This window comes from Mauremys reevesii, linkage group 3 (assembly GCF_016161935.1).
Source record: "Mauremys reevesii isolate NIE-2019 linkage group 3, ASM1616193v1, whole genome shotgun sequence".
Taxonomy (NCBI): domain Eukaryota; kingdom Metazoa; phylum Chordata; order Testudines; family Geoemydidae; genus Mauremys; species Mauremys reevesii.
The window spans coordinates 81,252,712-81,279,300 of record NC_052625.1 but is presented as its reverse complement, the minus strand read 5'-3'; the positions used below and the strand labels follow the sequence as shown (position 1 = coordinate 81,279,300).

The following is a 26,589-nucleotide window of genomic DNA, read 5'->3' as shown; positions in this document are numbered from 1 at the left end:
TGAATCCTGAAGTCTGGTTCCGTGTGAATTGCAGATGAAACTGTTGAAGTTCTATGTCCTTCTCTTCCGCACATCAAAGCCAGAAATGTTTTACAGGAGCAGCTTATCAGGCCATTGGCCATCCTCCCATTTTATCTGGGCTTGGGACCTACACTAGGAACAAAGAATCCAATGGCTTAGTGCACCAGTGGTGGAATTGTATGGTGCAGTGCTTTGTGGAAGCCTCTGAAAGACCAGATAAGAAATGGGTATTTGAGACTCTGAAGGTCCTAATTGGACATCCATTCTCATGACTTCTGTCAGTTACAGAGAAAAATGGAGAATACTGTCAGGATTTTGGTGCCCAATTTATGCATTGGCATGAGCATTTTTGTGAATTAATGAACAGATCCCCACCAAGATGTAAACAACTTAATTCAAAAATGAGTCCAGCAAAAAACAAGCTGGTGATGTGAGAGGAAGTGATGCTTTCAGTCAAACAATTATAAAATGATAAAGCACCTTGTTTTGACAATATTCCATCAGATCTGCTAAAGGTTGGTGGCCTGGATTTAGTTCACTGGCTTCATAGAGTTGTCTTAAGAGTTTGGGAAACCGGGTGCATTCCAGAAGATTGGAAAAGGGGCTGCCATCATCCAAAAAAAAAAAAAAAAAAAGAGGGTCATCAGTTTATTCAAATTGTAGGGAAATAATGCTGCTGTTAGTCCGAGGGAGGGTGTTCATGGTCTTACTACTGAACTAACTGATATATTGTGCCAGCCAAAAAAAAAGACAACCACTGTGGTTTCCATACAAGTCAATCTAAGATCCATGCTATACATGTGTGATGAAGTGGGAATGTTCTTAATGTTTTCTCTTGAGTGCTGTGTGGGTGCCTCAGTTTCCCCTATGCAGTTCTTAAGTCTCTAGGTGGTGGGATAAGGGGGTGTGATTGGTGCAGAGCCTGAGAGGGCCAGTGTGATGGTGCCTGCACAGAGAATGGCTGACACCCTGTCTGCTGGCAACTGATGGTCTGGGCCCCTCCTCTGCAAAGGTGCCAACTGAAGGTGTTGGAGAACAAAGAGATCAGGTGACCTCCTGGCCCTGGAAAGAGAGAGAGGCTAGAGGAGGGGCTGGAGAGTTGTCAGTTTGGAGCTGGCTGGGAAAATGGAGGGGAGCCCGGACAGGGCTCTGGCCTCCCTGGCCCCCCAAGATGGACCTGGCTGAGGGGACCCTGTTGTCTGTACCTGCAAGACCTGTCTTGGACTGTGTTCCTGTCGTCTAAATAAACCTTCTGTTTTACTGGCTGGCTGAGAGTCATGGTGAATCGCAGGAAGCCGGGGGTGCAGGGCCTTGTCTCCCCCAAACTCTGTGACAATATGCTCTGTAGAATATTACTGAAAAACAAATAGAGTGACAAAAGAAAGTTAACATTGTGTTTATAGACTTTGCAGCTGCTTTTGACTTAGTGAATTGATCAGTACTGTGGATACTATTGTCAGTATGGGGTGCCTCAGGACTTGGTGTGCCTAGTGAAGAAACTGTACCACAGTACTTTTAGCTGTGTGAGGATCTACGGTTATATTATAGATTAGTTTAAGTAGAAAAAGGAGTACACCAGGGATGCATTCTCTCGCCTACATTATTTAATGTTCAAATAGACTATGTGATGATAAAGGTGATTGAAGCCAAAGTAGGAGGTATGAAGCTTAAATATTCATCGTTAGAGGATGTTGTTTCCTTACTTGGAGAAACTACAGACCAACTATAGCTAGTGCTGGAAGAGCTGTGGAAAACTGCAAAAATCTGTGGGACTTAAGATCAATGGTAATAAAACCAAAGCTATAAAATGGAAATGAACAACCTACAGGCACTGCATGTAGATGGCATTGATGTTGAATGGGTGAATAGTTTTCTGGATAGTCAATTGACAACAGGATGTTCTATATCCGAAGAAGTCACACATCAGATCAGTCTTCCGTCAGCAGCATTTAAATGTCTTCAAAGGCTGTTGGGGCAGCAGGATGTATGTGTGATAACCGCGATACAAGTGTTCAACGTGGTAGTGATGACAACTGTGCTATATGCAGTAGAAACAAGGCTGTTAAAAACAGCTGAGGAGAGGAAACTAGACAGTTTTCAGTGTCAAAGTTACAGCGTATTCTTAAGATCCAACGGTTTGTCACAAACAAGGGAACACTTAGATGAATCTGGGAAGCTCTAGTTTTGCACCAGTTCAGAACAAGATGACTGCAAAGGTGGGGTCATGTCCAGTGTGCAGAAGAAGGTGTGCTTTTACCGAAGGAAGTAGAGCACGAGGCCGACTATGAATGAGGTTGGAAGATGCATTTCTGAAGGACGTAAGCCTAAAATCTCCCATGCTGACTATTGCTGAAGGAGGATTTACAAGAGGCCATTCAAGATGGAAGTCCATTCTACATGCAATCATGGCAGCAATATAGTCATGTGAATTTGCTGCTGTTGCACCTGAGATGTGTCTGCAAAATGGGTATGATTTGCCTTTTCTGTGTGCAAGATACTCATTTATGCATGCAGACAATAATCATGTGGTCAAGTTAATTGTATTATGTACAACAGATATCTAAGTAAATTTTGCAGGCTTATCTTAAGAAGTCATGTTTGAAAATTTGTCCGTGATAAATGTATTTATTTGGGACCACAGTTTTTCAGTGAGATGTTAAAAATGCACCTGTAATATTTATGGAAACCCCATATATACTTGTATGCATAAATGGACAGAGAAGTGCCATTACTCGCTTGCTTGCACAAATGTAGGGAAATACATAAGAAAACATGTCTGCACTATTTGCAGGTTCATTTTGAGAGGCCCATTATAAATTTGGCACTTAATGTACTGTATTGATTACCTTCGGGCCCAATCATGCAAACATTTCTTACTGAGCATAGTGCTTACTACTGTGAAGAGTCCCACTGACTGTAAATTTGAAAGAGCTTTCTATATAGGAGAGGGGCCAAAGTTGGCATCAAACAGCACAGACTCTGTCTGATCTCTAGTGTGATCTCCAAAAGCCGACAGAAGCCTCAGAAACTGCTCCAGATAATTTCTAAATTTCCTTTCTGAATAATTTTCTCAATGGTGATGGGAAATTGCATTCCTTAGTTTGCCTCCAGCCATTCATCCAAGACAGTGATGAGTGAATCTACTGAAAAATGAAATAGCTGGGGGAAGCCTGAAGCTATACAAGTCATCGTCTTCCTCTTTCCTTTGAGATGCTGTAAAAACAGTCAGTGTTTGCTAAAATAAGGGGAATATGGAAGGGTAAAGGAAAAAGCACTCTAGTTTCTTAAATAATGTTGTTTTAAAGATTAAGACACTGTTTTGATGATGGGCCATCACAACTCCTAGGGTGGCACGGTGCATTTCCTTTCAGTCTTCCAGAATTGAATACCCGGTAGTCACATTAAATATAAATGTTTGTCATTTTTAAAGGGTTGGAAGTGAAGAAGCGCAGCTCTGGCAAAAAAACGAGCAAACGCTTTTGAGTCCTGCTTACCAAAAGACGATACAGGTTTCAACCACAAAAAGAAACCAGCTTCTTCAAGAAAAGCAATGGTTACAGGTAAGAAGAAAAGTAAAGTTGTGGCAAAAACCACTAGTGGGGGGAAGATGTAGCTTGTAGGCGTTCTTGCTGAATTAAACAAACTGATAGTACAGCATACTGCTTCTATGCAGCAATTAGAGACTTGGCTGTAATCCAGCTGATTATCTCAGTGATGACTGGCCAGAGGTAGTGTGAATCTCATTACAGACAAAGGGGAGTTGAAGGCTCAGTTGCTCATGTGCATGCTTTAGCTTTCCTCATTATCTTTTAAGTATGCTCTTTATGTTCACAGGCCTGATTTGCATTTTCTATGCTTCACTGACCTTTAGAAGTTTCTATTTGAAGACAAAAAGAGAGTTTTGAAGAATGCAATCTCCTAGTCACTTCTTTTCAGATTTGATTATCAGTATGTGATTTGCCAGCTTTTGTTTATGAAAGATGATCTGTACATTTTGTAGGGACACAGTGATTGTCATTAAAAAGTCAGCATTTGCCAGTAGTAACATACACTGATACTTGAGATTACCATGGTCTCCCTCTCCATTTAGAATAGAAAGCATCTGTGTGGTAATGGTTACAAATGTTAACTGTTTAAATGGCTGATGCTATAATGTTTGTGTAAAAATAATCGGAAACTCTTCAACTATAGTTTAGATCCTTTCTTCATATCCCCACCACCCAAAAGGCTCTATTATTTATTGCCTAAGAATGAAACCCTCTTTTCTCTAATATTCCTGATCAACTTTAGTGATTACACTGAAGAATGAATTATCCTGGAGGGCTAACTAGAGGCTTGCAGCCATACTCTTCTGATCTTTACTTCAGGGCTCCTTGTTTATAATTCTTTTTCAGTGTGTCCTGCGGTAGGAAGAGGTGAGGTGAGAAGCATATAAATTAAAGAAACAGAATTTCTTAGATAACAGTGCTAAATTAAGGTCCTTTCTGTCATCTCGTGTGGCTGCCCAAGAGGACATTAAAGATCCTATGACACTTCTGGAAAAGAGCAGGAGATAACTGCAGTTTACTAGCCAAAATATCCATTTTGAAAAAAATAGGTTTCAGTTCCCCAGGAATGCATGTGAACTATTTTTAAGTGTATAGTAGCTTTCTCTTTTGCTTATGCAGGCTCTGCAATACCAGTATCTAATTAATTGTAATGTAAATATTTTATGATACCTTGAAAATGAAAACTGTATTATAAAACCAGTTCTGTTCATCTTCCTGTACATTCCCTTATAAGTCTCTTACTGCACTCATTACAACTAGTACATTTTCAAAGAATGTGGAGGGCTTTGTATTAAGTGAGGCTAACTAAAATTCTGGCAGTATTCCCAAACCAATAGTACAGAGAAGGAAATGTTCTTTGTGCCCACTAAAAACCTGATTTGAGACTCACAGAAACAAAACTGATGTTTTTGGCCTGCTGACCTTTATCTCCTTGACAATTGCCTGTGGGATGAAACATCAGCTGCTCTGTTCTCTTGTTGCTATTTCTAAGAAAAAAGAAAATAATTGATGCATCTACTGTGCAACATTGCAGTAAGTTGAATTCTTTGAGCTAATTTGGTCCTTTTAATGTGCAAGAACTGTTTCTTCTTATGCTAAGTAATACAATTAAAAAGTTGGAATAATTTTTACTATCTGGCAAACTTTAAAATATACCTTTTATAAAGGGCGCATTACTGCCTTACTGGATATTGTTAACATTTAAATTATATACACAAAACTATATTAAAAGAATGTTAAGTTTGCAAAGTCAAGCTGTCAGAAACTAGGAAATGCTGAATACAAGGTTACCTCTGCAGCCTTAATTCAGCCCTCTTGTGTATATGCATTATGACAGTCTTTAATTATGTGATCACATACTGTGTTTTTGACAGGACCCTGGCCTCATTCAGTGCACAGGCTCAACAGTGCTTACTGAATGAGCAGCTATTAAATATTCCATTTTATCCTCATTATTCTTCAATGTGTAGCCCCAACACACTATTCAAACCCTGCTCTGAATACAGAATTATTAATTTCCTCAGGGGGTTTTCTATGGTGTTCATCATTAGAATATCTGAGTGCTCCACAAACATTAAAGAATTTATCTTCGTAGCACCCCTAGGAGGAAAGGCAGTATTATTCCCATTTTACAGATGGAGAATTAAGACACATAAACATTAAGGTCAAAATACACATTAATTTTCTGTGCCCATTTTGAGATGCCTAGGGCCTGATTTTACAGAGAATGTATCATTTTATAACACTTAATGTATTCAAAGCACAGCTATCATTGACTTTGTTTGCAGTTATGAGCACTCACCATTTCTGTAAATTAGAGCCCCCAGGTGTTAGACACCCGGAAAATGAGAAACTGTGTGGCACAGGCAAGGATAGAATTCAGTTTTCTAGACTAGCATTCAGCTGTCTAGACAATGAGATGATTCTTTCTCTTCCATGCAATCCTCTGCCTTGCTCGCTACCCACCTTCTGCGACAAATGAGGCAGTGGTGCTAAGTCAACAGCCTCATTAACTGTTCAGCCCTGATTCCTTCCCAGAGCACCATCCATCCTGTGCACAAAATGACACAGGAGTCCTATTGAGAATTAGTGTGTAATATGTCATTAAAGACTATGATAATGCACAAAGGGCTGACTTAAGTTTGGACAAGAGTGCTTGACTTTGCAACCTTGTAATGTTATTAATGTAGGGTTTTTAATGTTGTTTCTTATGTTTTTAAAAAACTTAAAAATTGTGGAGTATTGATGCACAGGAGACAGAGTGTCCCTTCTTTCTCTTCCTGTGCCTGACATCACATTGTCAGACGGGAGGAGCAATTGCAGGGAAAGTCTTATCTCAGCTCCTGCAGCCCAGCACTGATGTAGATGGAATGCTTAGTCTAGATGGAATCTTCAGAGAATTTAGCTGCCAAACTCTAACAAGTCTCTTCTGAGCATGTGCAAACTGAGATTTTTATAGGTCCATAACTTGGCCAGATTTCAGCAGATTTTCACAGGGATTGACCTCCAGCCAAGTTTCAAGTGCCTGCTCCAGAGCATGGAGTGTTAGAGCATCTCAATAAAATGTCTATAAGAAATTAACAACACAGGTAAAACAATGTATTTTCCCCCAACTTTGTGCTGAGAAACAGTGAAACTCTTTTTTGCTGAAAATTTCCAAAAAATTCAGCTTGAAGCAGACACCCGTTATGGAAAATTTCAGCCGAAACAGTCAAAGTTTGGCAAAGTATTTTCAGTTCCTTATAAAAGTCTTATAAGGGAAAGTGCTTGGCACCTTTAACTATAGACTGCCATCTGCACTGCCTATAATATACTGTATTTTATTAGCAGCAGATTTGTTTTCCTTAACCAGGTTAATGGATAAACTTTGGTCTCTACTCCATACAGAAAGAAATTGAAGACCTCAGAGCAAGGCTGGCTGTGCTAGAAGCAAAAGATCAACAATTAAGAGGAGATATTGAAGAGCAAGATAGACTTATTCAGTTGCAGGACTGCGAGTTGACTGCCTTGCTTAGCTGTGTATCTTTGAGAGAGCTACAGGAAATAAGCAAGGCCTTAGAGGACACTTTAGCATCGTCATATCAAATTCCATTTAGTTTGGATCTCCCTGAGACCATCAAGAGGTATTTATGCATTTTAATTATTTTCCATTATATTTTCAATGACGTGTTGTAGCTATACCGCTGAACCATTGCATCAGCTTCCATTTGTTTTCCCTCATGCTGCTCAAAGGTTACCTGACGCAGAGGAATGTATATAAAAAATAAGCCAGATAATCAAAAATATGTAGATAGAAAAAAGAAGCCTCGTGCTTGCAATATAAACTTTAAAGGGACAGTGTCAGGAAAAAAATTGCATGCCTTTTTTTTTTTAAAGCACTGTTTTTAATAACACAGGTTATTTTTATACTTCTTTCAGACTGAATAAACTTATTTGCTTCTTACTGTTACAAATTGTCTCTTCTTTGCATTTTGCTCAGCTGGGACAAAAAACACTTTTTGTTTATACCTGGTTCGGTTTCACATTTATCAGTACAAAATGTTTTGGATTTGCAATAGTGCTTATTATTACTGTTGTTGTTGTTGTTAATATTCTGACTGTGCCTTGTGTTGTACAGACAAATGTTGACATTGTTTTTCCAAATTCAGTAATACTCAACTGCTCAAACTGAGTTTAGTAACCCTTCTCCTTCCTTCCTTAGTCTTGTTCTGATAATGGCTTTCATGAACATCCTTTCTGGGGGTTTTACTAGGGGATGGCAGCTTTAATTTGTGGCCACCTGCAGTGGTTGAATTAGCATCTCTCCAAGGCTGCTTTGTCACACTTTTTACCCCATTAGAACTGCCCACTTTTGGGGTGGGGCTGGCCAGCTGAACAGGCAACCTTAATTCTGGCATTTCCTAACATTTGAGTGCTTGACTTTTTAACATTAACATTCTTTGAATGTAGTTTTTTGGATATAATAATACATTCATTAGCTAACCCTAATACACTTGGAATTATATAATCTGATCAAGTTGATTTGCACATGGTCAGAGTTTCCAAGGATTGATATAGCCACTCTTTATCAATAGTAGGGCTGTCAAGCAATTAAAAAAATTCACCGCGATTAATCGCACTATTAAATAATAAATATAGGGCTCACTTTATATTTAGTTTTTATAACAAATACACCTCTACCTCGATATAACGCTGCCCTTGGGAGCCAAAAAATCTTACTGCTTTATAGGTGAAACCGTGTTATATTGAACTTAATTTGATCCATCGGAGTGTGTAGACCCGCCCCCCCAGAACACTGCTTTACTGCATTATATCCAAATTTGTGTTATATCGGGTGGCGTTATATCGAGGTAGCAGTGTATTTGCACTGTAAAAAACAAAAGAAATAGTATTTTCAATTCACTTAATATAAATACTGCTGTGCAATCTCTTTTTATCATGAAAGTTGAACTTACAAATGTTGAATTATGTACAAAAAAATAACTGTTCAAAAATAAAACAATGTGAAACTTTAGAGCCTACAAGTCCACTCAGTCCTACTTTAGCCAGTCACTCAGACAAGAAGTTTGGTTACATTGCAGGTGATAATACTGCCTGCTTCTTGTTTACAATGTCACCTGAAAGTGAGAACAGGCATTCGCATGGCACTGTTGTAACTGGCATCACAAGATATTTACGTGCCAGATGCGCTAAAGATTCATATGTCCCTTTATGCTTCAACCATCATTCCAGAGGATATGCGTCCATGCTGATGACGGGTTCTGCTCGATAATGATCCAAAGCAGAGCAGACCATTGCATGCTCATTTTCATCGTCTGAGTCCGATGCCACCAGCAGAAGGTTGATTTTCTTTTTTGGTGGTTTGGGTTCTGTAGTTTCTGCCTCTGAGTGTTGCTCTTTTAAGACTTCTGAAAGTATGCTCCATAGCTCGTCCCTCTCCGATTTTGGATGGCACTTCAGAGTCTTAAACCTTGGGTCGAGTGCTGTAGCTATTTTTAGAAATCTCACATTGGTACCTTCGTTGCATTTTGTCAAATCTGCAGTGACAGTATTCATAAATCAAACAATGTGCTGGGTCATCATCAGAGACTGCTGTAACATGAAATATCTGGCAGAATGTGGGTAAAACAGAGCAGGGGACATACAATTCTCCTTCAGAAAGTTCAGACACAAATTTAATTAACATACTATTTTTTTTAACAAACATCATTGGCATGGAAGCGTGTTCTCTGGAATGGTGGCAGAAGTATGAAAGGGCATATGAATGTTTAGCATATCTGGCACGTAAATACCTTGCAACGCTGGCTACAAAAGTGCCATGCGAATGCCTGTTCTCACTTTCAGGTGACATTGTAAATCAGAAGCAGGCAGCAGTATCTCCCGTAAATGTAAACAAACTTATTTGTCTTAGCGATTGGCTGAACAAGAAGTAGGACTCAGTGGACTTGTAGGCTCCAAAGTTTTATGTTTTGTTTTTGAGTGCAGTTACGTAACAAAAAAATCTACATTTCTAAATTATACTTTCACAATAGAGATTGCCCTACAATACTTGTATGAGGTGAATTGAAAAATACTATTTCTTTTGTTTATCATTTTTACAGTGCAAATATTTGTAATAGAAATAATATAAAGTGAGCACTGTACACTTTGTATTCTGTTATAGTAGAAATCAATATATTTGAAAATGTAGAAAAACATCCAAAAATATTTAATACATTTCAATTGGTATCCTATTGTTTAACAGTGGGATTAATTGCGATTCATTTTTAAAATCTCAGTTAATTTTTTTGAGTCAATCGTGTGAGTTAACTGCGATCAATCGATAGCCCTGATCAATAGATATTTTGAGAAGACCTTGCTTCTTTATCAGTTGTTTAAAAGTCTTCCCCTTTTTTGTTTTGATCAAAGACACATTTACAAAAAGCATTTCATTCCGTCAGCTATTAATGAATCATCATCAGTTTCAACATGCTCCTTATTTACTAGCACATATACTTTCTTCCCTGCACTGGCAATGTGGTAAGTATAATTTATTCCTTGCATGCTCAAAATATGTGCTAGGCACCATATGGACAAAGATTAAAAAGATATGCTTGCTTCCATCCTAAATAGAGAGACATTCTGAGTGATAGGAATAAACAATGGAGAAGGAAGAGAGGGAAGAAGGGTGCATCTTGGGATGCATAATTTTGTTAGGTTTCAGAGTAGCAGCCGTGTTAGTCTGTATCTGCAAAAAGAACAGGAGTACTTGTGGCACCTTAGAGACTAACACATTTATTTGAGCATAAGCTTTCGTGGGCTACAGCCCACTTCATTGGATGCATAGACTGGAACATACAGCAAGAAGATATTTATACATACAGAGAACATGAAAAGGTGGAAGTAGCCATACCAACTGTAAGAGGCTAATCAGTTGAGATGAGCTGCTATCAGCAGGAGAGAGAAAAAAACTTTTGAAGTGATAATCGAGATGACCCATAGAAGGTGTCAGGATACATAACATGGGGAAATAGATTCAGTTAGTGTAATGGCCCAACCATTCCCAGTTTCTGTTCAAACCTAAGTTAATTGTATCTAATTTGCATATTCATTCAAGATCAGCAGTCTCTCTTTGAAGTCTGTTTTTAAAGTTCTTCAGCCTCTCTAACCACTCAGTGACAGACTTGAAGGTGGCAATTTTACAACAAAAAAAATTCAAAAACAGATTCCAAAGAGAGGTGGCTACTTCCACCTTTTCATATGCTCTGTATGTATAAATATCTTCTTGCTGTATGTTCCAGTCTATGCATCTGATGAAGTGGGCTGTAGCCCATGAAAGCTTATGCTCAAATAAATTTGTTAGTCTCTAAGGTGCCACAAGTACTTCTATAATTTTGTTAGGTGCACAGCCTGGTGGCTTCTCTAAATGTAAATACAGGAGTAGAGACATATTGGGTCACATTTTCAAACGTTCCCAAGTCCCATTTACAAAAGGGACTTGAGTCACTTCATTGAATATTAATAGGACTTAAGCTCCTAAGTCTCTTTTGAAAATGTTACTCGCTGTCTTTATATGCCAGCAGGACCTTAGAAAAGAATCCTGTTTATCATAACTTTATTTTCTATATGATCACCTATATACATTTTTATCTCCTCTTCCTTTTTACCCTTCACATTTACTGGGTTTGTTTTGGTTTTATTAATGAGATGTTGCTGTTTGTATGTGCTAATTTATTTTAAAAATTTTCAGAAGAACGTCCAAAGAAAGATTCATCTCTGAAATTTTAATCTAGAATGTGGGCAACGGTAACTTGAATTATTTTGTTGTTCTGTAGCTCCCATGCCTGTTTTTATGCTGTGTGAAAATTTGTCTCTACTGTCTTGCAGTTTGGTGGCCTAGCAGTTGCCAGAGACCATGCTTTGATTCCAGTACCTTCTGTTATTTTTGGATTTGGTTACAGGAGCATATTCAATCTTCTTTTTCTTCTTTCTTACACTGTCAATACGTGATTTTAATTATACTTGACATGTTCTATCTTGAAAGTTCTTTAAAAATGTATAAACTAAATAACTGCAGATTGTTAGACCACTATATGAGTAAGTAGGAACTCTTGCAATGGGGTCTCGTGGTACCAGCATCCTAAGTAAAGTTTCTGCTTTAGGGAAAAAATGTGTGTGGGGAACATCATTGGTAATGGGCTCAGAAATAACATAACAGTTAACTTGCTGCTGTATACCTTCTCTGTCATGGTTTCTTCCCCCTCCTGTTCCTCCTTGAAAACAATGTGGTGTTTTTCCACCTAATTTAGATTATAAGCTTTTGGGGACAGGAACTTGTCAGATTTTGTGTCAACAAAGATCATGCAGACTTACGGTACTACATAAATGAGAATAATGGATCCAAATCCTGCACTCAGCCCCTTTGCTCAAACCATGTTCTGTGTGCTGGCACCTCTGTGTGGCTTGAGTGGGAATGCAATCTCCTCTCCAAGTTACTTTACTGCTGAGATTCTCTCTGGCTTAAGTAGACTTTGTTCCAGCTGTTCCCCACTGTCCCCCCTCAGTATAAAGGAAGGCGAATTTCCACTGATTTGCCATACCTGCCCTGTCTCTTTTCTGTCCCAAAACCATGTGCTATGTTGGATTGCAGAAAGCACCTGTAGAGGTGTACTGCATGGTGTGCAGGCATTGCAGACTCCTAGTATGGGCTCCCTGCTGCTTCCACAGGAGAACCTTGCTGGTTCTGCTGTATTCAAGGCTTTCTGTGTCCTGAGGGGTCAGGAGGGATATGTTCCTACAATAAATGCAGTTCATTCATCATCATAGGCAAATTTTCAATCTTCTAGGTTGTGCCAAATGATTGGTGTTTTTCTTTAAGACTATAAAGTCACTCCTATCCAAGGTCACACTGATCTATACCTGGTCCAGTAAATGCTCTGTTGCCCCTTTGTAATGTATTAAAAAAGCTACAACTGTAAAATAGCGCAACTGGCATAACTAATAATTTAAGGCTGCTTGTACATATTTGAAATTATGTGCTTGAAAAAGTCCTTCACTTTTAGTCAACTTATTCTGAATTGACATTCCTTGGGGAAGATATTTGCATGTCAATTAGGTTAAAATACCCAGTCATAATTAGCAGAGTTTAGTAGATTGTTGTTCAGTTTTGAGTTTGTAACCGTTGAGGTTCTTTATTCCTAATGTGAAAGAGATTTAGCTGGTAATGTGGATTTTATTTTATGAAGCATAAAAAAGAAATATTTAAAATTCTTTTAAAGCTAGTTCAGAGCTATTTGTATGATCAATGAATCAAACTTCAGCCACTTATTATTATTCAAATAAATCTATGCATATGCACTACAGTGCTGACGTTTACAGCTGAGCCTCATTCAGCATTGATGGGTTTGAAGGCCAGCTGGCTGGGTACCAGGTTGCAGATATTGTGTATCTGTTCTAATAACTGCATCATGCCAGCCAGTAAAGTGTTGCTGTAAAGTGCCCTTTCCCTATTTATTTTATCCATAAATCACATTCAGCAATAGAATAATGCAAGGCTGCTGTCAAGTATCCCTTAAAACAATGTACTGTAATTAAATTCATTCAGCAACTCGCAGTTGACTGTAAAAATAAAATGTATTTCCTTTCCTTTGGTCTAAATGTTATTAATTATACAATAGGAACAAAATAAAGCAAACTGTGGAGAACAAGGAAAGAACTCTTAGAGGGAGACTAATTGCACAAATATTTTTGTACAAAAGCTCGAGTACAAAGTATTTAATGTCTATTTATTGTAATGTGGATTGAGTGTTGTTCCAAGCTAATCAATTTTCTTTTCAAACATTCTTTTCAAGCTTACTAATGCACCTTTTGTTTTTTTCTTGTCCATGTTTTCTGTGTGGTGAGTTATTTGAAAACAAAGGCTTTACAGTATGTAACTGTAATACTTAGCACTTACATTGCTTTTTTCATGCTCCAAGCATTTTATATACACTACTTTGAGCCCTATCTCGGGGGACAGAGGGAATGCTATGCTAAAACATGGCCACCTAATGTGGCTTCAAATATGTTAGCTTGCATCTTGATGATGCTTTCAGTTGTGTTAAGCTGTTTTGACTGAGCTAACATGATTGAAAAACATGGCCTTTTTGGCCATGAAGACAGGGCCCCAAACTACTCTGTATAACAACTTTGTGAGGGGCCTAAGTATTGCTCTCCATATTTTACTTATGAGGAAATTGAAGTACAAAGAGGCAAGTCACTGGCCCAATGTCATACAGTGAGGCTGTGGCAGAGCTAGGATTGGAACGCAGGAGTTCTCAGCTCCACACTTGACACAATACTTCTTTCTCATCTAAAGGAGATATTTTGGAAATAGTCAAAGAAAGATGGATCTGTGTTTTGAAGCTCTTTGAATACCTTGTGATGGGTGACCACACACAGAGGGGATACTGTCAATTTAAAAACTATATGTTGTAAACAAAAAAAAATTCTTTATGTAATTTATAACCACAGATTATTAAGTGAAAGAATTTTAAAGATTCAGGTCATTTGACATCATATTCTTTGTTGCGTTTCTCTGATGGGCAATGAAAATCGAGAAAGTCTGTTCACTTTTGTTTTGTGTTCTGTTTCACAGTTTGATTTAGTATTTTGCCTCGCATGATTTTACCCACATCTACAGGTGAGACTGGGCATGTGACTCTGCAGCACATTATCCCCAAAATGGATTTCACCGCACTGACTGTTGTCTGTGAAGCTGAATGCCATTCAAGACAGAAATTCAATTAAATATCCTTCAACACACTTGAAAAACACTCTGCCTTCCTTTCCATCCTTGCCACACACCAAACGTTAATTGGTAGAAATTAGTTCCACAGTGTGTGTGTGATCTTTTGAAGATACGGAAATTCTCTATTCTCTGGATTAGTTATTGCAGTATTAACATGGCCAGGGGCTCCAGGAACTGAACTTGAAGTTTTGTTTAACCAGTCCACTCTGCTGTAATGTTGCCTGGGGCTTATCTGACAAAGATTAATTCAAAGTGAAGTGCAAAAGCTCAGAGGGTGAAAACGTTATTAGTTGGAATATTGTTGAACCATTCAACAATCTCAGTTGAGGACAAAACCGGATTGAGTCAAAAGATCTTGTTTTTTAGAAAGATTGATTTGAGAAAGGAGGGAGAGAAGAAAGAAAAACATGGTTGCTCAATATGTTTTAACAATATGAAAAATAGATTTGCCATTCAGACTGCACTGTACATACATATGGTATCATTAGGGGATTCTGCTGTACACACAGTTTGTTTTACAAAGTATGTGTCCACATGACATCCCTTGTTGACCTGTTGGTTCAGTTAGCAGGGCACATGGAAGGCAGCCAGGAAATCTGGGTTCAGTCATATCTGGTCGCATCTGCATTTAAACCAAAATGTGTTTTAAAGAGCTGTAGTTACAGAGAATGTAGAGTTAACTGTACCTTACCATTCTGAAAGGATTTCTGTTTGTCAGATAATATGCTGCACATGTTGTAGGTTTTTCTAGTGAATATATATGTATATAAATACACTCTACACTTTTGGGCTTATTGATCTACTTATTTACCCTGTGTGGAGGTAAAGGCAGTATGTATGGGAGGTGCAAGTGTGAGGAGTGGGATAGAAGTGCAGCTTTGTAGCAGCAGTCAGTTTCTGTGGCAGGAGATAAGGCATGTACCATTGTTTTTGTTTGTTTGGAGAGGTCTGTGCATGGAAGGGCAAGAAGATGGTGGTGGTTACAAACCAAACTGTTCACGGCATCTTACAGTTGCCTGCTCTGGAGTCTTGCAGTCTCACCTGACCTTGCCACCCTTGCATTTTTACCCAACAGTTAGGAAGTTATATCCATTATATTTGGACAAAAACAGAATAATCTAAAGATATATTTTTATTCTTTCTACATATTTTCAAGAGAGGCTCTTTTGCCTTTATGGAACAAACCATGGGGACTAGATGGACTAGAAGACAGCTAAGCAAATTGGAGCTTTATCAATTTTTAACCCATCCTATTCCCATGATTAGTTACATAATAGCATTTGGGGGTCTGTTGACTAATATACGCTGGGTAGCATGTCTGTCTGTCTCTCTCTCTCTCAAAGCAATAATATATATTATCTGCTATACATATTAGTATGCATTAATCACAAATAGCATTGAGCACAAATATTATAGCAGTTATATAGCCTAAATTGGCCTATACCTTTACTTATAATCCTGTTCTCTTATGCTAAGTATCCCATAATACCTTGAGTTAGCTAAAGTTAAGCTTTGGCTTAAGTAGATAAGAAAGTTGTCAAGATCAGGACATATGATTATTTTACCATATCAACTAGTAGGGGAGGACAAGACGAATAATTATTCTACCCTAGTACAAACCTAGGATTTGCCTTCATGCCCCTTGATATTTGGAATGTATTTGTTCAGAACAAGAGATAAGGGGAACACCACGGTACCAGGAAAACAAGGTAAAAAGCTGGTTGGGTAATGTAGTTTCAGGTGATGTATACAGTTGTCAAGGTTCCTTCCCCACTCTGAACTCTAGGGTACAGATGTGGGGACCAGCATGAGAACCTCTAAGCTTAACTACCAGTTTAGATCTGGTTTTGCTGCCACCACCCAAATTATTTGAGTTATTTGGGAAACTCTCTACCTCCCCCCCCAGAAACTCTGTCTACCTCTCCCTCCCAAGTACTATAACCCTTCCCTGGGTAGCCTTGAGATACTTCTCCATCAAGTTCCTGGTGAACACTGATCCAAACCCTTGGATCTTAAAACAAGTAGAAATTAACCATTCCCCCTCCTTTTCCCCCCACCAATTCCTGGTGAGTCCAGATCCAACCCCCTTGGATCTTAAAACAAGGAAAAATCAATCAGGTTCTTAAAAAGAGAGCTTTTAATTAAAGAAAGAAAGGTAAAAATCATCTCTGTAAAATCAGGTTGGAAAATTACTTTACAGGGTAATCAGATTCCCCTCTAGCTTTAGGTTCAAAGTTACAGCAAACAGAGGTAAACACTCTAGCAAAAGGAACATTTACAAGTTAAGAAAACAAAGATAAAACTAACACACCTTGCCTGGCTGTTACTTACAAGTTTGAAATATGAGAGACTTGTTCAGAAAGAGTTGGAGAGCGTGGATTGGTGTCTGGTACCTCTTAGTCTCAAGAGCGAACGATCCCAAAAACAAAGAGCACACAAACAAAAGTCTTTTCCCCACCAAGATTTGAAAGTATTTTGTCCCCCTATTGGTCCTTTGGGTCAGGTGTCAGCCAGGTTACCTGAGCTTCTTAACCCTTTACAGGTAAAAGGATTTTGGTGTCCCTGGCCAGGAGGGATTTTATAGTATTGTACACAGGAAGGCTGTTACCCTTCCCTTTATAGTTATGACATGCCGTCCAAATCACAGATAGTGTTGGACAGCCGGTTCCACACTGGCTGTGATTTCTTCCTGGAGCTCTAGGAGAAAACAGAGTTAATAAGACACATGGACCTTTAGACACACTACTGATTATATAAAAACTAACAATATGTCCCACATTCCAAGAACAATTTTTAACCAGTTGATTCTGGGAAACTCTCACAGGAGAGTGCATCAGCCACTTTGTTAGAAGCTCCTGAAATGTGTTGTATTTCAAAATCAAAATCTTGGAGAGCTAAACTCCACCAAAGAAGTTTTTTGTCATTTCCCTTGGTGGTATGAAGCCACTTTAGTGCAGCATGGTCGGTTTGTAGTTGGAAACGCCATGACCAAATGTATGGGCGTAGCTTTTCCAGCGCGTATACAATGGCGTAGCATTCCCTTTTGCTGATTGACCAGTGGCTTTCTGTCTGACAGTTTCTTGCTCAGAAACACAAGATGGAATTCTTGATCCGGTCCTTCCTGCATTAAAACTGCTCCCACACCATGCTTGAACGCATCTGTGGTTACTAGGAATGGTTTGTCTAAGTCTGGGGCCCTTAGCACAGGATCAGACATGAGTGTCGCCTTAAGCTGGTTAAAGGCCTTCTGACACTTATCAGTCCACTGAACTGCATTTGGCTGTTTTTTTTTTTTTTTTTTTTGTGGTTAGGTCTGTCAGTGGGGCGGTGATTTGGCTGTAGTGTGGTACAAATCGCCTATAATATTTGGCCAAGCCTAAGAAGGATTGGACCTGTTTTTTTTACTTTGGGACAGGCCACTTTTGGATAGCATCCACTTTGGGCTGTAGGGGGTTTATAGTTTCTTGACCCACCTGGTGTCCAAGGTAAGTCACTCTGTTTAGGCCTATTTGACACTTTTTAGCCTTAACAATTAATTCTGCCTGCCTTATGCGCTCGAAGACTTTTTTTAGGTGCTCCAGGTGTTCTGCCCGTGAATCAGAAAAAATGGCCAGATCATGGAGGTAGGCAACTGCAGATTCTCCTAGGAGACCATCTACAAGTTTTTGGAAGGTGGCGGGTGCATTTTGCAGCCCGAAAGGGAGCACATTAAATACATACACCCCGGCATGGGTGACGAAGCAGACCTTTTCTTGGCGGGTTCATTTAGCAGTACTTGTCAGTACCCCTTTGGGAGTACATCTTCTGTGTAAGGTGAATGCAATATTGCTGCATAAAGTGGCTTCTTGGAGACTGCAGGAGGGATAGCTCAGTGGTTTGAGCATTGGCCTGGTAAACCCAGGGTTGTGAGTTCAGTCTTTGAGGGGGCCACTTAGGGATCTGCTGAAAAAATCAGTACTTGGTCCTGCTAATGAAGGCAGGGGGCTGGACTCAATAACCTTTCAGGGTCCCTTCCAGTTCTATGAGATAGGTATATCTCCACATATAGAACCTTTTTCCTGTCCTATGTTATCATTGGCTTATAGCCATAAACCTAAATGACCTTGGTTATTTGGTCTTTTGAATATATTTCATAAAGAACCAAAGTTCAAAGCAATTGACCGTACAATTTATAAATAGGTCCCAGTCAGCAGAGTCTTTATCCTGCCAATGCAGATAAAGGAAGTTTTGTGTGTTTTATTGTGTGTGTGTTTTTCAGATGAGACCTTATGCTGAGGTCCTCTCTGCTATCTGTGAACATTAAAGATTCTATGGCACTTTCTTAAGAGTAGGGATCTGTCCCAGTAACCTTGACCAAAATCGCCTCATTCCCCCAACTGTTGTGTGGCTGCCTAGCTGCCACTTGCCTTTCAGTGGCTGCATTTCAGTGATGCTGTGTGTATAGGTGCTGTTTGTATATAGCTAAATCCTGAGGTCCTCATTCATTTCCCTTGTTCTTGTATTGTGAGAGGTTGAATAGATGTTTCTGACCACTTTCTGTGTACCATTCATTATTCTGTACCCCTATATTATATCGCCACTTAGTTATTTCCTCTCTCTTTTCAGTCTCTCTCTGCAACAGTTTATTAGAAGTCCAAGCAAAGGAGCCACAATAAAGAAGGTAGAGGGGCTGTCAATTAGTATGGCTTTTGATACTGTCTCACATGGCCTTCTCTTAAGCAAACTAGGGAAATATAGCCTAGATTAACTGTATTCAGTTATCAGTGGATCACGGTCAAGCTCAAAGGACATATTAAGTGGAGTCCTGCAGGTATCTGTCCTTGGTCTGGTTCTATTCAACATATTTTATAAATGATTTGAATAATGGCACAGAAAGTACACTTACTAAGTTTGTGGATGATACCAAGCTGGGAGGGGTAGCAAGTGCTTTAGAGGACAGGATTAGAATTCAAAATAATCTTGACAAGCTGGAGAACATGGTCTGAAATAAATAGGATGGAATTTAATAAGAACAAGTACAAAGTACTGCACTGAGGAAGGAATAATCAATTGTACAAATACAAAATCAGAAATGACTGCCTAGGAAGGAGTATTGAAGAAAATGATCTGGGGGTTAGAGTGGATTACTGTCACAAAAAATTGAACATCATTCTAGTATGTATTAGCAGGAGTGTCGTAAGCAAGACACAAGAAGTAATTCTTCCCTCATCAGCACTAATAAGGCCTCAACTGGAGTAATGTGTCCAGCTCTAGGCACTACATTTTGGAAGGATGTGGACAAATTGGAGAAATTCCAGAAGAGAGCAACAAAATGATTAAAGGTCTAGAAAATGTGACCTATGAGGAAAAATTGGGTTTGTTTAGTCTGGAGATGAGAAGACTGAGGAGTGACACAACAGTCTTCAGGTATGTGAAATGTTGTTAGAAAGAGGAGGGTGAAAAATTTTCCTTTTCCACTGAGGAAAGGACAAGAAGTAATGGGCTTAAATTGTATCAAGGGAGATTTAGGTTAGATATTGGGAAAAACTTCCTGTCAGTGTAGTTAAGGACTGAAACAAATTACCTAGGGAGGTTGTGGAATCTCCATCATTGGAGGTTTTTAAGACCAGGTTAGACAAACACCTGTCAGGGATGGTCTAGATCAGTGTTTCTCAATGACCGGTCCATGGACTGGCGCCAGTCCCTGAGATCTTTTTGACAGTTTAGGGAGGCAGCAAGCTGGTCCTTGGTATCAAAAAGTTTGAAAAACATTAGTTCTTCGAGTGGTTGTTCATGTCCATTCAAAGTAGGTGTGCGCGCGCCGCGTGCACACCAGCCGGAAGATTTTCCCCTAGCAGCGTCTGTAGGGTCGGCCGTGGCGCCCCCTGGAGTGGCGCCACTACGGCGCCCTATTAAGGGGCCCGCCGACCCTCCACCCCCTCAGTTCCTTCTTACCACCGGTGACGGCTAGTTGGAACTTCTCTTGCGCATAGCAAGTTAGCAGTGTCCTATCCTTGTGTATAGTCCGTTTATATAGTTACGTTATAGTTAGTTTACTTAGGTCATTGTATATAGTTCTTGATAGTTGGGGGGTCCCCCCCAAGTTTTCGTTGCCCGCTGCAGCATGCCCGGGTCCCCTGGGTTTAAACTCTGCAAGGACTGCGGGAAATTCGTGCCCAAGAGTGACCGGCACTCTGCTTGTTTGAGGTGCCTCGGAGAGAGCCACCAAAAGGACTGGTGCTCTATCTGCAGAGGCTTCTGCCCGAGAACTCTCAAAGACAGAGCTCAAAGACTTAGAGTCCTCCTGATGGAGGCTGCCCTGCGGCCACCCTCGGACCCGGAACCGGCCGAGGCGGTGCCCAGCATGTCTTCCTCGGTGCGGAGCGTGCCGGCACCGGCATCAGGACTTAAGGCCCAGCCCAAGTCGTCTAAAACCCGGCACCAGACAGAGTCGGGTCATAGGAAGTCGGCCTCAGTGCGGCACCGCTCACCATCGCCGGTGCCCGCTAAGAAGAGAAAGCCGGTGAGGGAATGGTCACCCCACCAGGACCCGAGGCCGACGCCGTCCGCGGGTGCAAGCGGACAGGCTGGGCTACAGCCCTCGGCTGCTCTGTCGATTTCCGCACTGCAGAGAGGGTGGTCGAGTCCGGACCGGCCTAGATCCCCGGACCTCAGCGGAGACTTGCGCCTCCCTTCGACACCGGAGGCGTTCGAGGCGGCCTCAGACTTGATGGGACTCCCGGCGCCGGTCTCCCCGCACCGTAGGGAGTTGCCTATCGCGGCCCGTCCCCCAGTACAATCGAGGGGCAAGCCGGCCATGCTATCGCCTTCCACCCCACACTGCGCCGCTAAGGCAGCACCGGACCAGGTAAGAAGCTCCCCGCCGCCTCAGCACCGCTCTTCAATGGCACCGGGTGCTGCTCTCCCCAGGTCCTCGTACTCAGACACTTCAGACTCAGAGGCAGACTCCTACCGCTCCAGCCGGTCGCGGAGCAGGAGATCGGTTTCGGGGGCAAGCCACCAGCGTTACCCACAGTGGCAGCAGCAATGGCATCCACCCTCGCAGTGGCCGTTTTGGACCCCCTGGGCCTACCACCAGTCGGTAGGCCAGGCGTTTGGTCCTCGATCAAGGTCAGCCTCGGTCTCCTTGGTGTTGGTGGCCCCAGCGCAGCTGCCTCCTCCACCGGCACCGTCGCCGGGCAGGGGTGTGCCATATCCAAGTTCAGCACCCCCTAGCCGGGCAGCAGCACCGGCAGCGTCTACAGTTTGGGCTCAGCACGCAACGCCCGATACGCCAAGCCGCTCACTGGCGACCCCCGTACCGGGCGCGGTTCCGCATTTAGAATCGGAACCGGCCCTGCAACCACAGTACTGTGTGCCGCAGGACCCCGAAGGACTGCACGCACCGGAGGAAGGGCCGATCCATGTAATTTCCTCGTCTTCCTCCCTGGATGAAGCGGTCTCGGGCACGGCTGCGGCACCGGCCCTGGAGGACACTCGAATCCTCCAACAACTGCTCCGGTGAGCAGCTCAGAGCCTCGCAATCCAAGCTGAGGAAATCGAGGTGGACGCGGACCCTGTAGTAGACATCCTGGCTCCCTCAGGGCCATCCAGGGTGGCTCTCCCGCTGATAAAGACCATAGCGGATACGTCCCGCACCTTATGGCAAATGCCAGCCTCACTGGCCCCTACTGCCAAGAGAACGGAGCGGCGCTATTTCGTCCCCTCTAAAGGGCATGAACACTTGTATCCTCCCCACCCCCCGGACTCCCTGGGGGTGGATGCGGCCAACCAACGGGAGCATCAAGGATTTCAGGGGTCAACACCAAAGAGCAGGGATGCTAAAAGACTCTACCTCTTTGGCAGAAAAGTGTACTCCATGGCAGGCCTACAACTCCGCATTGCCAACCAACAAGCAACTGTAAGCCGATATGGTCATAACACGTGTTCAGCTATGTCAAAGTTTACGGAGCTCCTTCCCCAGGTCAGAGGTTTTGGCCCTAGTGGAGGAGGGGAAGCTGATCTCCCGAGCCTCTCTCCAGGCTGTCCTAGATGCGGCGGACTCAGCCTCGTGCACCCTGGCCACGGGCCTGGTCATGCAGCGGGGAGCCTGGCTCCAGGTCTTGGGCCTGCCCTATGAGGTCCAGCAGACCAGTCAAGACCTCCCCTTCGAGGGGCAGATGTTGTTTTCAGAAAAGATGGACAAGCATCTGCATAGCGTAAAGGACTCGCGGGCGACGCTTTGCTCGCTGGGCTTGCATACCCCTGCAACCCAGCGCAGGCAGTTTAGGCCACAGACGGCCCCACGCCCCTACTAGCCTCAGACTCGCCAGGAGCTGGGGTGCAGGCGGGGCAGAAATGGCAGGAGGCGTCACCAATGCCACCCCTCCAGCCAGGCGTCCGGTCAATCGAGACCACCCTCGGGGCCTATTTGATGGTAAGGTCGATGGCAACCTACGTATCGAGACTCTAGATTCTTCTACCCCTACCTTTGGGTCACGTCTGTCCCCCTTCTACCGTGCCTGGTCCCGAATCACGTCGGACAGCTGGGTGCTCTGCACGGTAGAGAGGAGATATTCTATCCACTTCTCCTCCCTCTTGCCCCACCAGCCCTCCTCCCCGTCCCTCTTCAGGGACCCATCTCACGAGCAACTTCTAAGTCAAGAAGTGAAGTCCCTCATGGGGGCAGGGGCGGTGGAGGAAGTCCCTCGGGAGCTCAGGTGCAAAGGCTTCTACTCCCAGTATTTCCTAATACCAAAGGCGAAAGGGGGCCTGAGACCCATCCTAGACTTGTGGCGGCTGAACAAGTTTGTACGAAAGCTCAAGTTCCGCATGGTCTCACTGTCCTCCCTGGATCCAGGAGATTGCCGGTATGCCGCCCTCGACTTAAAGGACGCTTATTTCCACATTGCCATAATTCCCCAACACCGTCGGTACCTCAGGTTTGTCGTGGTCGATGCCCATCTGCAGTTCACGGTGCTCCCGTTCGGCCTGTCAGCTGCTCCAAGGGTCTTCACGAAGTGCATGGCAGTCGTGGTGGCCTTCCTGCGCAGGCGGGGCATCCAGGTATTCCCCTACCTGGACGATTGGCTCATAAAGGGCTGCTCCAAAGAGCAGGTGGAGACCAGGTGGTGTTCATCAGGCAGACCTTTCTCAATCTCGGCCTCCTCTTGAATGAAGCCAAGTCCACCCTGTCTCCGACGCAACAAATAGAGTTCACAGGAGCAGTTCTGGACTCCACCTACGCCAGAGCGTACCTGCCGGAATCCAGATTCCGTGCGATTTTCGAGCTCATCCTCTGACTGCACTGTGCCCCGATTACCACGGCGCGAGTTTGCCTCCGGCTGTTGGGTCACATGGCGGCGTGCACCTATGTGGTAAACCATGCCAGACTCTGGCTTCGCCCACTACAGTCCTGGTTAGCAACAGTATATCGCCCGGCCAGGGACCCCTTAGACTCAGTGGTGTCCATTCCCCATTTGGTGCTAAGCGCGCTGCGGTGGTGGCTCGACCCACAGAAAGTGTGCATGGGTGTCCCCTTCGCTGCCCCTCAACCCTCCCTCTCCCTGGTAATGGATGCCTCGGATCGGGGTTGGGGAGCGCTCCTGGGACACCTCAGGACGCAGGGCTTGTGGTCGCCGGAGGACCTAGAGTTGCATATCAATGTCAGGGAGCTGAGAGCGGTTTGCCTCGCTTGTTTGACCTTCCGGTCCCACCTGGCCGGCAGATGTGTTTCAGTCCTCTCGGACAACACGTTGGCAGTCTTTTATATCAACAAACAGGGGGGTGCATGCTCCTCTCCCCTGTGCAGGGAAGCCCTCACGCTGTGGGATTTCTGCGTCCACAATGCTACCCACCTCACGGCGTTCTATCTTCCAGGGGAGCAGAACAGTTTGGCGGACACCCTCAGCCGCTTGTTCTGGGGTCATGAGTGGTCCCTCTGATGGGATGTGGTACGCTCAATTTTCCAGCTCTGGGGCTTTCCCCGGTCAGACCTGTTCACCTCGAGGGAAAACAGAAAGTGTCGACGGTTCTGCCCCCTCCTGGGCCGTAGTCAGGGGTCTCTGTCGGACGCCCTCCTACAGTCTTGGGGGGTCAGTCTGCTCTACGCCTTTCCTCCGATCCCCCTGATACACAGGGTGATTTTGAAGATTCGCAGGGACTACGCACGGGTAATCCTGATAGCTCTGGCATGGCCGTGCCAACACGTCACTCCTGTACATGTCCGTTCAGGTGCCCCTGACGCTGCCTCTGCTCCCGGACCTGATCACGCAGGACCGAGGCTCCCTCCGCCACCCGAACTTGGAGTCCCTTCACCTCACAGCATGGATGCTCCATGGCTGAACCCGGTGGAGATGCAGTGCTCCTAGCAGGTCAGACAAGTGCTGCTCGATAGTAGGAAACCGTCAACTAGGGCCACCTACCTGGCCAAATGGAAGCGCTTCTCCATATGGTCATGTCAGCGAGGTCACAATCCGCTGGGGGTCCCAATCCCCATTGTCCTAGACTATTTGCTCCACCTCAGACAACTGGGCCTCTTCCTCTCCTCGATTCGTGTTCACTTGGCAGCCATCTCGGCTTTCCATCCGGGAGAGGGGGGTACTTCGGTGTTTGCGAACCCACTTTTCGGGTGTTTCCTCAAAGGTATGGACAGGGTATTTCCGCATGTTCGTCAGCCAGCCCCTGCTTGGGACCTGAATCTGGTCCTCTCCGCCCTCTCGGGACCTCCCTTTGAGCCTCTGGCTTCGTGCTCCCTGTTGTACTTGTTGTATAAGACCGCCTTCCTGGTGGCGATCACCTCAGCCAGGAGGGTGTCGGAGCTCAGGGCATTAACATCCGAGCCCCCGTACACTGTCTTCTATAAGGACAAGGTCCAACTTAGACCTTACCCGGCTTTCCTACCCAAGGTCGTCTCACAGTTCCACATGGGTCAAGATATTTTTCTCCCGGTGTTTTATCCGAAACCACACTCTTCCAATGAGGAGCGGAGGTTACATTCCCTGGATGTCCGCAGGGCCTTGGCTTTTTACATCGAGCGTACCAAGCCATTCAGACGCTCAACTCAGCTCTTCATCACAGTGGCGGATAGGATGAAGGAGCTCCCGGTCTCCTCTCAGCGAATCTCTTCGTGGATCGCGACCTGCATCTGGGAATGCTACCGCATAGCTAAGACCCCTGTCCCTCCGATCACGGCCCACTCCACTAGGGCGCAGGCCTCCTCTGCGGCGTTTCTGGCTCGGATCCCGACTCAGGAGATTTGTAGAGCAGCCACGTGGTCCTCTAACCACACGTTCTCTTCCCACTATGCCATCACGCACCAGGCTAGGGATGATGCAGCCTTCGGTCATGCAGTACTCCAGTCAGCAGTGATCTCCGACCCCGCCACCTAAGGTTAGGCTTGTGAGTCACCTACTTTGAATGGACATGAACAACCACTTGAAGAAGAAAAAACGGTTACCCACCTTTTAGTAACTGTTGTTCTTCGAGATGTGTTGTTCATGTCCATTCCAATACCCACCCTCCTGCCCCTCTGTCGGAGTGCCGGCAAGAAGGAACTGAGGGGGTGGAGGGTCGGCTGGCCCCTTTATAGGGCGCCGTAGTGGCACCACTCCAGGGGGCGCCAGGGCTGACCCTACGGACGCTGCTAGGGGAAAATCTTCCGGCTGGCGTGCACGCGGCGCACGCACACCTACTTTGAATGGACCTGAACAACACATCTCGAAGAACAACAGTTGCTAAAAGGTGGGTAACTGTTTTTTTTTTTTATAATACTTCATCCTACCGATTGCAGGAGCGTGGACTAGATGATCTATTGAGGGACCTTCCAATCCTACATTTCTGTGATTCTGTGCCTGAAAAAGCAAAGGAATTTGTCAGTCCTCCCCTCCAAATGAGGAGAATTAGGCTGAGGCAGATGCACCGGGGCAGCAAGTACCATTTCATAGCAGCCACTGCAGCTAAGGATAATCACCCACTGATCTAAGGCATCATGGAAGTGAGGAAGAGCTCGCTCTTAGAGTAAAATGGATGTTCTTTTCCAGTCTCATGGCCTGATTAATTTAGCTTTGGTGTGAAAGCCTGCAGGGGTTGGGAGACAGTATTCACCCGTTTAATGTACAGGCAGACTGCAGAGTTGCTCTCCCTTTTGCTGCTCTCTCTGTCAGTCATTCTTATCCCATATCTGGGAATTTGGGGCCATTGGATCTGCATAAATAAGGATCCAACTGCTTCTCTCTTGTCCAACCCCAAAGGATCCACTCGTGCTCACCTTTA

At 43.6% G+C, this 26,589-nt stretch overlaps 1 protein-coding gene across 1 annotated transcript in view; it reads left to right on the top strand.

Annotated features, from left to right (window-relative positions):
- DISC1 (DISC1 scaffold protein) overlaps positions 1-26,589 on the top strand; it is a 345,826-nt gene that overhangs the window by 88,533 nt on the left and 230,704 nt on the right. Inside the window, 2 exon segments of the mRNA XM_039530205.1 lie at positions 3,452-3,581; positions 6,957-7,192. Coding sequence (XP_039386139.1) covers positions 3,452-3,581; positions 6,957-7,192 — 366 coding nt within the window.